Source organism: Brachycentrus maculatus, unplaced genomic scaffold (genome assembly GCF_059751285.1).
Source record: "Brachycentrus maculatus isolate JH-2025_06_01 unplaced genomic scaffold, ASM5975128v1 h1tg000138l, whole genome shotgun sequence".
NCBI classification, from domain to species: Eukaryota; Metazoa; Arthropoda; class Insecta; order Trichoptera; family Brachycentridae; genus Brachycentrus; species Brachycentrus maculatus.
The window spans coordinates 1,170,143-1,182,393 of record NW_028280891.1 but is presented as its reverse complement, the minus strand read 5'-3'; the positions used below and the strand labels follow the sequence as shown (position 1 = coordinate 1,182,393).

Below are 12,251 nucleotides of genomic sequence, written 5' to 3'. Positions count from 1 at the left end.
TAGGTAACTCTGTCCTTATCAATATTATTTGTTTTAATTCGTGTTCATAATTTATTAACATTGAGTATCATAAAGCTACTACTACAACCGTCATGCCGTTTCACTGCAGGGGTAGGAAGAGAGAATGGAACGCCACATTCTTCTGTCCTGAAATACACTCCTAGCTTCCCTCACATCCATACATCTAGTCGTACTTGCCATTTGATTACGCAGACTTTTGACATCACCAGATTTTAGGTTCTCATTGATCTGATCGTGCCGAGCTCACATTTGACAGTACCTACTTACAATATACTTTCTTCGTCATTCTCTCGTTATCCATTCACTCCACATGTCCATACCACCTTAAATAACTGTTCTAAATATTTTTAATATTCCCTAGTTCAGCCTTACGTTCCCTTTATAACGCTGAAGTAAACAAATGAAAATGAAATTGAAATTTTATGTAACGCTTAAGTTTTTTGAAGAAACTTATTGGCAGTTTTCCAAAAACAGATAATAAGATTTGTAGGTATCAAAATATAACTGTCTTTCTCAATTTGTAGGTTTTCCTGACCCTTAAATATCAATTTTAAACCTTCCAACTAGGTCATCTAAAAATCTCGGTAAGTATAATAGTTATATATTATACTTACTAATAGATATTACTAACATTTTTGTAAAAACATAAATAAAAGTAAAAATGACCAACCACAAATTCTTTTATATGTAAATAATATTGATAATATTTTAAAAATTATAGTTTATATTTATCTTCGAGCCAAAAACAACATTTTAATTAAGAAATACCGAACAATGTTTTCTTGTTATAATTAAATTTCACGCATCATGGTGTCCAATAGCATTTTCTAGTCAGTTTAAAAATACACAAATTTCATTTTGTTGACAACAGAAAATTAATAGAGAGACTACTTTTCGAGCATGGCTCGAAAAAGATAATGTTAAAAGTTGGAAACTACGTCTTTTAATTTTAATCTTGTCATAATGCAGACACCGTCCTTTGCGAAAAAATGTAATTTTAGTATTTTGTTTGCAATATTTTATAAAGAATATTAAACAATTGAAACGACTTTTTTTAGTTAAGTTATTAAGGCAAAAATTAATCCGTCAATTTATCAATTTCAAAAATTTATTTATTTGAATTTTACTTTGTGGGATAACACGGTGATTTAAATAAATATTAACATAACACACTACGCTGGCAGTACACAATGGAGTCTTGGTTCCAGCCCTGATGGAAGTGAAGCATGGGGTTGGGAAAAGAATAATGAAAGACTGAATGCAGTCGGAATGCGATATCTCGAACGAATGTGAGGCAAAACGATGTATGTTAAGGTGTTTGAATGATGATGTAAGGAAATAATGTAAGGGTGAGATAATGCATCTATAAAATTTAGAAAGATGTGTTGAGATGGTCTGGGAATGTAGTTGAACGAATGAGTAGTGAAGAAAGAACGGTGAAACCAATTTATAAGAGGAATGTAGTTGGTAATAAAAGCAGAGGAAGATAGAGAAAGACTTAGCATTATCTCAATTACTTGTCTGAAGTCAGTATAATCAGCGGATATGCTTGAGAAGATGCATGAATGTGGAAGAGGCAAACAAAGGAGAAGAAGAGTAGAATATTAGCATATTTTATTTTCTAGTGAGACAAGGCGCTTACTATTGAATGGGGCTCCGTAGTCGGGGTCTTCCTTGAGCTGTTGGGGCGCCGAGGGGGCCGGCGGGGGCGCCTCTTGGCGGGGGGCGGGGGCGGACTGCAGCGCGTACAGGGCCCTCTGGAAGGGCTCGAACTCGGGGACCTGGGGCTGGAAAAATCGTTCATTGATATCTGCCCGTTTATATCACTGCATAATATCTAAAAAAAAAGCTTTGCATTCGAGACGAAAGTAGAAAAAATACAATATAATAAATTATTTAATATTAACCTATGTTTATTGTAAATTAAGATTTGTTTTCTTTGTTTGTACCATACTTTAAACGATGTCTTTAAGAGCTCGATGACAAAAAGCTTCTTTAGCATTTAATCAGGACATTTTCAATATTATTTTTCATATTTCAGCAAGTCTGGGCATTTACCGGCGACCGTCATAGGTTGGTTTAAGTGATCACTTTACACACGTGTAACATTCACCAATTCGACTTATGATTGACAAGCACACTACTCAAATTCTTGGAAGTCCCATATACGAGTACAATTTATGATCCAATTTCGAAATATTGTACTTGAATCACTAGAATTTTCACAAGAGACATCTATTGGTGAGATGAAGAACACTTTCAAAGTGTTGTAAACGACATTTTTTGACCACTTTTTATTTTTATTATCAAGGAAAAAAATATATCAGCTTGTGGTCTTACCAGCTCGCAATACGTGCATTAAATTAAGCCAGTGTGCCTTGGCTGTTGCGGGAACAGTGGGATGTAATACTTTTCCATGAGAAGTTTTAAACAGTGAGACAGAATTTTTTTGTTGCAAAATGATTTAATTAGTTTCCATTTTCATACGTTTCTAAGGTTTCAGTACTTTCTGAATAATCCTACCTGCTGTTGGTGGTGTTGCTGCCGCTGCTGGTGGTGCTGCTGTTGCTGCTGCTGTTGCTGCTGTTGCTGCTGCTGTTGCTGCTGGTGCTGCTGCTGCTGATGGTGGTGATGCTGCTGCTGGCGCGGCTTGCTCAGGTTCAGAGGAGTGTCGGGGTCGCGGGGCGGAGAAGCCCGAGGCGCGGGGGGAGGGCTGGGCCGGGGTCTAGGAGGGACCGGCCAAGATGGTAGCAACTAAAGAGAAAGAAGAAGAAGAAAATGTGTAAATGCGTTATATGAACATTGGTAATTCGATCGATTGGATGTTGTGGTAGAGGTTCAAGGGTTGAATAAAAGTTTAACCTTTATGTACGTATATATATATATATATATATATATATATATATATATATATATATATATATATATATATATATACTAAACTTAAATCTATGTATATGTATATATAAATGTATACATGTACTCCGCATGCCCCCTGAAAGCCTTAGTCAAGCTTGCCTCTTTTACGAGGCAACAGGTTTGCGCCACCCAGGACGACCACTGCTGACAATTCGTCGGCAGTTCTCGTCAGAACTTCGGGACGCGGATTTGACTTGGGAGGATGCAAGGGAGCTGTCAGCCGACAGAAAAGCCTGGAGACAGTTTGTGGACTCCATATGCTCCACCTAGGGAGCGGATATGGTTTTAATAATAATATATAAATATACTTTATTGAGTTACATGTCTGATTCTCCTTCAAACTCACTTCCCCGACACACACATATCGCTCACTCCTTTCAAGAACGTCATAAATCAAAAATCGTCATTTTTCAGTTGTGCATGTTTTCGGAATGCCCAGAAAATGTACTATATCCCAGCAAAAGAGGCATATTTTTAATTTAATATTTACCCGCTACAGGGCAGAAAGTGTTGTTTTTGCATTTTGAAGAAAAGGTATTGTTTAATTATTTTTTTAAATATATTAAATATTTTTCAAATGGAAAAAAAACCTTCAGGTTTTACCTAAAAAGATCTGTTGCACAGTAAAAAGTTCAATAAGTGGCTTGATATTTATTTTTAATACATTGTATTATGTGTTTAAATTTTAAAAACGTTCTCCTGAAAAATCAAGTTTTTTTTATTTATGACGTTGTTGAAAGGAGTGAGCGATATACCAAGAGTGTTTTCAGGACTGTTTCCACTTTTGGAAAGTCCTGGAAGGCTTCTTTTGTGATGTTCTTCAGTTCCTTCGACAAATTTGACCAAATCTCGCTAATCGTCTCAAATCTTCTACCTTTCAAGTGTTTTTTGAGTTAAGGGAACAAGAATAAATCCTGAATACACAAGAGCGAGATCATGTGCGGGAATGAACAGTGATCGAGTGTTTGGTAAAAAACAAACGATTTCTGAAACCTAAATCGGCTTGAGCGTTGTCGTTTTATCAGTTTAAAATGAATAAACTAGTACAAAAACAAGTCTTCATTCTTCGTTCGTTTGAAAATGTCATAACTAGGCGAAGCAATTGTCACAATATTAATTTTAAAATAAAATACAACTTAGTAGACTCAAAAATTCTGTGTGTGATTAAAAAATTAATACATAAATTAAAATGGAGTTCTACAAATTATACGCTAAATCAATAAATTAAACAAGTCTTTTTAACTATCGAGAATTAATATTATATTTAAGTTCTTTCCACAGCGACGTTAAGGTGATAATTTGCAAAAAAAAAGTGCTTAAGAAATCATCCATTATTATATATTATACATATGTATTTTTAATATAACACTGAAAAATAATTCTGCTGATGTTTTACAAAGAGCTTTCTTCTCTACTTTTGAATTTTTTAACAAGATTTATCACTGGGCTAGAAAATATGATTATTTTCGTGGGAGTGGTTTCGTCGTTTCCCGCCTTTATTTTCGCGAGTGGAAAAACGAAATCTGGGAAGTTCTATTGTGAACGGGTCCATTGTGTTTCAGTATCGAACAGGACGCCCACGCGGGAGGACGTCTCACGAGAGGACTGGCCCCGCCCAGAGAAAAGATTATTTATCGTTCTCATTAGGCCGCAACTGTTAGAACCGCCAGAAATTATTGGCAATCCACCATTTTGTTATCTGGACACAGAGATTATTGTGTCGCTCCGTTAGGTACTCGCTTATTGGCACGTCATTATGGCGACGTCGCGGAAATAATGAGAACATTGTTCGATTATTAATGGTTGACATTTGTCTTCGGGGTTTACGGTCGTTTTGCGTATTTTCAGGGGTGGGATTGGCAGGTAGTAATAATAATAATAATAATAAATTTGGATAACTTATATAGCGCTATTTTCGTAAAATAATACCTCAAGGGCGCTTTACTGTGAATGAATTGGTAGATACCACTTTTCATTGTTTAAAAAAAAAAAAAAACGATATTAGACTAATGAAAAGCAAAACCTAAATATTTGTAGTTGTAGAAACACTCCTTATTTCCATAAAACTTATTCGCACCCAATGGTGCATAGGGCACTGCATCATTGAAAAATTGTTATCTTGATCGTTAAATACACCAAGGAAATGTGATCAGCCTTGCGCTTGAGGTACTAGTCCGGGGTGGTATTAAATAAATATTAGAGTGTAAAATCACCAATTTTTATTTAAATCCCCCACTGGGAATCGAACCCAGGACCTTCAGCGCGGTAGATTAACACGCTAATCATTATACCATGGAGTCGGAAAACGAATGCTAATGTAGTTTGTTAAGAACGTTTTTTTCTTAATAAATTAAAGCATTTAAAATGCCGCACAGTAGACGATTTTATTTCCAGTAGTTAAAAAGTGTTTTGCTTACGCAGGCAACATCAATAATAAAAATTATTAGACAGGTAGGTATTCTCGTTCTCATTACATTGTACCTGCCTACGCAAGTTATTCTTTCTTCGGGCAACACCGATGGCGTTCGGAATCCCGCCAAAACTTTGTCGAAACGTCGGGAAATATGACAGCCATTCAGATGTTATAGCACGTATTATATCACGGATATCAAACGCGACAGATGGAGGAAGCGATTTCGACTGCGTGTTTTCGAAAATCAGCGACCCATTTCGTGTTTTTAACACGTAAAATATGATGGAATGGCCAAAATGACAGCTTGTATTAGAAACTTTCTGCAAACAGTGGTTTTTCCAATTAATTTCTGACACAGTATTTATTACGAAAAACACTCGCACGCACATATTTGACAGATCCATAAACCTTAGGTCGAAGAAATTTCCACAATTCTTCGCCATACTTTTCAATATCGCTTAAATTTTCTTTGGACGGCTTAAAAGCTTCATATATTTCGACTAACCAAAACATTTTTGGGACTTGATAACGTTTCAAATATTAAAAAAAAAATCTAGACACGTGTATAATACTACTTTTGAGTTGATCAATTTAAACACAACTTATTTTTTGTCGTGTGTTTTTGTTATAGTTAGCGCGTTTAACTACCATGCTGGAGATCCCGGGTTCGATTCACAGGAGGGGGTGAAATTAAATATTGGTGATTTTACGACTGGTCCCAGAAGCACCCAAGTGATTCACCTTGCTTTCATGTAAGTAACGATCAAGATAACACTGTTTCAATACGATGAAGTTCCCATTAGGTTAGGATAAAGGTTGGAAGAAAAAGAGACTTGATAATGTTTCATATATATTAAAAAAAAAAAAAACTTGTGTAGAGCTCATTAGTCCAGTGTTTCTCAACCTTCTTTGTGCCATGCCCCACCGGCCCCCTTTTCAAGATATTACTGATTTCCTTTTGGTCAACAATTGAAATATTTACAAATAAAACAATAATATTACTCAAGAGGCATTAAGGGCAAAATCTTACTCGCTCAAATATCCTCGGCATAGGAAATCCGAGTCACATTTAAATTGACATTAAGGCCCAGTAATCAATAGCCCGCAAGTTAATTTTCTTTAAGCCCAGGTAAAATTTAATGTAATTGTGTTTTTTTCTTAAAATGTCGTATTTGTATTAAAAAAATAAGAATTTTTTCAATACAAATTCTAAAAAAAAATCCATATTTTTTTCTTTAAATCGTGGGCACTGATACGTCGACTTTTCCCGCAGCCGTTCGCTTATTGAATCATCCATCCAGTTAGCGAGTTCCCCCTTAACCGAAAAAGTAACAGTACCTACTCATTAGTAACATATTGAATTGCACTGCCTTCTATATACCATATTGAATATCTCATTTGTCGTAAAATAGGTTTTTTCCCACACATAATTTGCATACTAAGGGTAGTTTGTCCATTACATGCAATTAAACGGAATTTTACCCCCCGACGATTGGCTTAGATTGGGTTGTGCTTTTGTGCATCTTTCTTCTGATCTGTGTAGTCGCTTTCATTTTTCAAAACCGGACTGCCGGACGGTAAAATTACGCGTAGTGCACAAGCGCCCTAAATCAGTCTCCTTTTAAATATCCTCGGCTTAAAATCCGAGTCTCATTTTAAATCAACATTAATGAAGGAAGTATTTTATGCCTTACGTTGTGCTGTTTGTTCTGCTGGTGATGGTGCGGCATGGATCTGAGGTGCTCGAAGAAGGGCAGGAAGACGAGCTGGTTGTCCGCCGCCGGGCCGGCGCCCGGAGCCTGCTGGCCCATGGCTCCGGCCGCGGCCGCCGCGTACTGTGCTGCGATCTGCTGCTGCAGCTCCAGGGCCCGCCGCTCCTGCGCCCGCCGCAGGTCGCCGCCGGCCGACAGCTGTGCCGCCTGGGGACAATGGAATCACTAACATTAGGATGTGATCAAATTTTATTTTGTTCAGGAAATATCATGTTGGCAAGTATATTACGTACTTAAAATGGTATATGTTGGCATGTACATTACGTATTAATGATATATGACTGAAAGTACATATACTTAAAAGGATATATGACGGCAAGTACATTACACAAATGAGATACGACAGGGACATTACATACTTGAAAATATATCTAATATGATGACAAGTGTATAACGTACTAATGAGATGTAACGGAATGTGGATTACATACTCAAAATGATATATATCGGTAGGTATATTACAAAATTAAAAAAGATATGTGACGGCAAATGCATTACATACTTAAAAATGTACACGACGGTAAGTATGTTACATACTTTAAAAGATATATGACGGTAAGTACCTATATTACATACTAATGTTATATGACGGAAAATATGTGCATACATTATATACTTAAAATGATACATGATTGCAGGCAGGTGCATTACATACATAAAAGGATATACATACTTAAAAGTATATGACCCTAAGTTGTGTAACATTGTGATCGGGTTGTGGTCCCGTAGTTGAGTCAAAACTTGTGTCGCGGACTCTTAAGTTAGAGTTTCTCGGTTCGAACCCACTCTACCACAATTTGATACCTTTTTCTAATAATAAGCTGCTTAGGCTCACAGAAATATGTAATATGAAGTTAACGTTTTTTTGTAAGTAAAAATAGTTGTTATCTTTTTTTTATAAAAAAATTGTGAATTTAAACATATTAAAATGGGTAATTTCTCCTTTTTCTTTTCATTTGACCATATTGAGTCACAGCAACGCGCGGCCGAATTGAGCTAGTTTTAATATATAAAAAATTGAAGTGGATCCTTGCATTTCTTAATGTAACAGATAAATAAAATAATGAAATCAGACAGTAACCTTGCTGTGTGAAAAAACGAATGAAAAACCGCGATTAGAGCACACGCGTCATAATGCGTTTAAAAAAAGAAACTTCGGACCAAAATAGATCTCGTGAGAGTACTCTCCCAAAGATTTATATGCGTTCAACGGACGAGCATTTCACGAAAATGTGACATTTTTCCAGAAAACTTGTACCGGAATATTGATATTTTCATGAACTAATGAAATTAAAAGGCTAAAAAAATACCCGGTAGTGAAATATACAAAGTATTTCTTCAATTCGGTAATATCGAATAAAGTAATCTCAAACCAATTATTAAATAAAATTATTGATTCCGCAGTCACTTTGTGATAATATCTATAATATAGTTTTACTTGGTAACTACCACTATTTCTTAAAATATATTGTGATACGTGTTTTGATGCATTCCGCATCATTTTGAAACACCTTATTACAATAGATTTTAAGAAATAGTGGTATTTGCAATTAAAAATGAAATATTAATGAAGAAAATTTTAACAAAAAAATATTTCTTGGTGGAGCTGCATTTTATATAATAAAACCACAATTATAGTTTTTTTTCAGTTTTATTTCATACGACAAGTGACCGGATTTCAACGTTACCAACATCACCAGTCTGATGATGTCGGTAACGACGAAACTCGGTCACTGGTTAAAAAAATAATAGTGGATAAAACGATACAGTTGTTATCGATCTAGCTAAGCAGTATGGTACCTTAGTCGAAATATTAGTTTTTAAGTTTGTATCAAAATTAAACGTTTAAAGCTGGTGCAAAATGTACGAATTGTTTAATTTAAAAAAAAATAATTTATTAATTGATCAGTTAAAGACTCTATAATTGATAAAAATAGTAATTTAATTTCAACAATATTTAACACTTGCTTAAGTAATCAATTACGAAACAGTTAAATACTTAATTCACAGTTTAAAATCATAAGCATATTGGTTTTTTTATAGTCCGGAAAATTAAACTGCTTAAATTAACATTTTTTACTACGAAATTGTCGCAGTTTCAAAATTTACTTGTAACTGCTTTGAAATTGGGTAATAAATTAAAATAACTACCAAATTGTTCATCACTCACTTAACTTCAGCAATTTATTTTGAATATGTAGTAAAATGTAATTTAAATACAAAAGTCTGAGCAATCGGAGGGAATGCATGACTAGATGTATGGATGTCAAGGAAGCTAGAAGTGTGTATGTCAGGACAGAAAAGTGATGCGTTCCATCCTCTCTGCCTACCCCTTCGGAGAAACAGTAGTAGTAGCAAGAAAATGAATAAAGCTATGGAATTTTATTCGCAATAAAATTTTCAAGACCCAGGCAATATTGAAATCAAAGAATAGCCTATTATATTATTATACCTTCTATTTTATTAGTTGAATCAATCTGTGTAAATTATCGTTTGTTCATCGGTACTTTTGACAGGTAAGGACATGTTGAATAAAACAACTTTTTTTACTGCAATGGCAGCGACATCTGTTGAATGTAAGGGTAATATACGCAATATTAAAAATGGATCTTGGCGGAGAGTGTGTTTCTCATCAGATACTATAGTATTGTATACCTACAAGCATCGTGAAATTCAACATATCATAAATGTGTACTTTTTTTTTATATTTATATTCCATTTCACCAGGTTGAGCCACAGCAACGCATGATTGGGCACAGCTAGTCATTAATAATTAAAATGTTTTACGAAACAATTGTCAAATATATTTTGAAACGGTGTCTCAAATAAGATATGTTTATCCGTATTGATTCGGTGTAATTTTCATGTTGTGATTTTCATCCAGTATTTTTTGTTTTATTGTATCAAATTAAATAAATTTTAATTTCCTTAAAGAATTAAACTTATTTCCAATCATCAAAAATATCATACTTTCAAATTAAGAACTGCAAAATTTGTTTGTTTTACGAATGTAGCCAGTACATCGGATAGTAATGATAATTCTGGCAACCGTGAAGATATTAATAAACAATGTGTATTCATAGAGTGATATTTAAAGCTTGCTATGATGACGCCCGGTACATCTATTGACGTAAATGATGATAACCGAATGTATTATATTAAATTAAATACAAATAACTCGTTCCATCAAAATAGAGTATTGCATTAAATTAACAACGCAGTAATACAAATTCAAAACAAAGAAAGTAATAAAGAATGAAATTTCATATATCGCTCACTCCTTTCAAGAACGTCATAAATCAAAAAACTTGATTTTTCAGGAGAACGTTTTTAAAGTTTGAAAATGTAACACAATGTATTAAAAATAAATATCAAGCCACTAATTGAACTTTTTACTGGGGAACAGATCGTTTTAGGTAAAACCTTAAGGTTTTTTCTCCATTTGAAAAATATTTAGTTTATTTAAAAATATAATTAAACAATACCTTTTCTTAAAAATGCAAAAACAACACTTTCTGCCCTGTAGCGGGTAAATATTAAGTTAAAAATATGCCGCTTTTGCTGGGATATAGTATAGATTCTAGGCATTCCGAAAACATGCAGAACTGAAAATTGACGAATTTTGATTTATGACGTTCTTGAAAGGAGTGAGCGATATCTGTCTGTGGTACCTACACTAAATATAAATTTGTCATCAAACATTTAGGATCTTGGAACGAATATCAGATTTGATAATTAAAATAATTATTGTACGAGCTTGTTCTCAGCTCTGAAAAAAAGTTTAAGAGAAGATACCGTAACTCTTTCTTTTTTTTTGTTATGACTTTTTATTGACCAAAAAAATACCCTTTTTGCCTTAGTTATGGTGAATTGTTCATAAATAATGTCAAATGCAAACATTTTTTAAAAAATATCTTTCTAATTAGGTACTGAGTTTTCAATCAACTTAACCTAACATCCTAACCTAACATTTGCCCGCCTCCGTAGTGTAATGGTCAGCACGCTCGGCTACCGTTCTGGAGGTCCCGGGTTCGATTCCCAAGGGGGGTAAAATAAATATAAGTTATTTTTTCACTGTAATATTTATTCAATATTACCATGGACTGGTACCTGAAGCGGAGGGCTGATCACGCTTCCTTCATGTGTAAACGATCAAAATAACACTGCGTTTATATGACACAGTGCCCTATGCACCATTGGGGTGCGGATAAGGGTTTTATTATTATTATTAACCTAACATAACCTTAACATACTCAACCTAACATACTCACCTTACCTAATCAAACGTTACTTCACCTTATCATTGTATTAAAACAAATCACCAATCATGAAACGCGTTTTGTTCATCATACAAGTCTTGCATTTTGGAATATATTTGAACGCATTTGTAAGAAAACTATAGCAGCATCGGAATCAATACAAAATTAAGAACGCATTTTTCATCAAACAAATGAAGAATTTTGGCACAAAATTTAAATATTTGTACGCATTTGTATGACAATAATAATAACATCAGAAATAATAAAAAATCTTAGGACGCATTTTTCATCAAAGAAATTCAGAATTTGAAACAAATTTAATATACTAAAACGCATATTTCATCAATTTAAAAATTTTAGAACATATAAAGAATAAAGACTGCATTTTAAAACTAATTTTTAATTTGATTGGATCTAAAGAATATTTTATCTTGTCCTGAGAATGTGTCTAGGTAAATTGCAACCAAGAACATTGTGTTTTTGCATACATTGTTACGGAAATAATTAGTGTGTTTGTTTTTTAAGATTTATATTATTTATGTATTTGGCAGAGGCGTTTAGGACTTAAAATAATTATACTCATATTTAAGGATTAGTTTTAAGAAATGCAGTACATAAATGAGGTCGAAATATGCGTAATATGGGAAGTTTATATAATAATATCACAAATATAACCAGTTAGAATGGTATATTTAGATAAATGAATCGTTTCAACAGCAAAAATAGGGTTAATTTATTTTCATACGAAAAGCTAAGATTTCAATGAGTTAAACAAATTGCAAGGGCGTCAAGATAATAGAGACGATTCATTGTAACATTTATTTGACGAGTCTGACGTAATCCGATCGCTGGTCAATTTAATTAATT

At 34.0% G+C, this 12,251-nt stretch overlaps 1 protein-coding gene across 2 annotated transcripts in view; it reads right to left on the bottom strand.

Annotated features, from left to right (window-relative positions):
• The window catches only part of LOC148309159 (uncharacterized), a 466,414-nt gene that overhangs the window by 7,745 nt on the left and 446,418 nt on the right, over positions 1-12,251 (bottom strand). For both annotated transcript variants that reach the window (XM_088260540.1, XM_088260541.1), the window contains 3 exons: positions 7,048-7,272; positions 2,545-2,775; positions 1,664-1,808 (listed from right to left, as the gene is read on the bottom strand). In XM_088260540.1, coding sequence (XP_088116666.1) covers positions 1,664-1,808; positions 2,545-2,775; positions 7,048-7,272 — 601 coding nt within the window. The remainder of the gene's footprint in view (positions 1-1,663; positions 1,809-2,544; positions 2,776-7,047; positions 7,273-12,251) is intronic.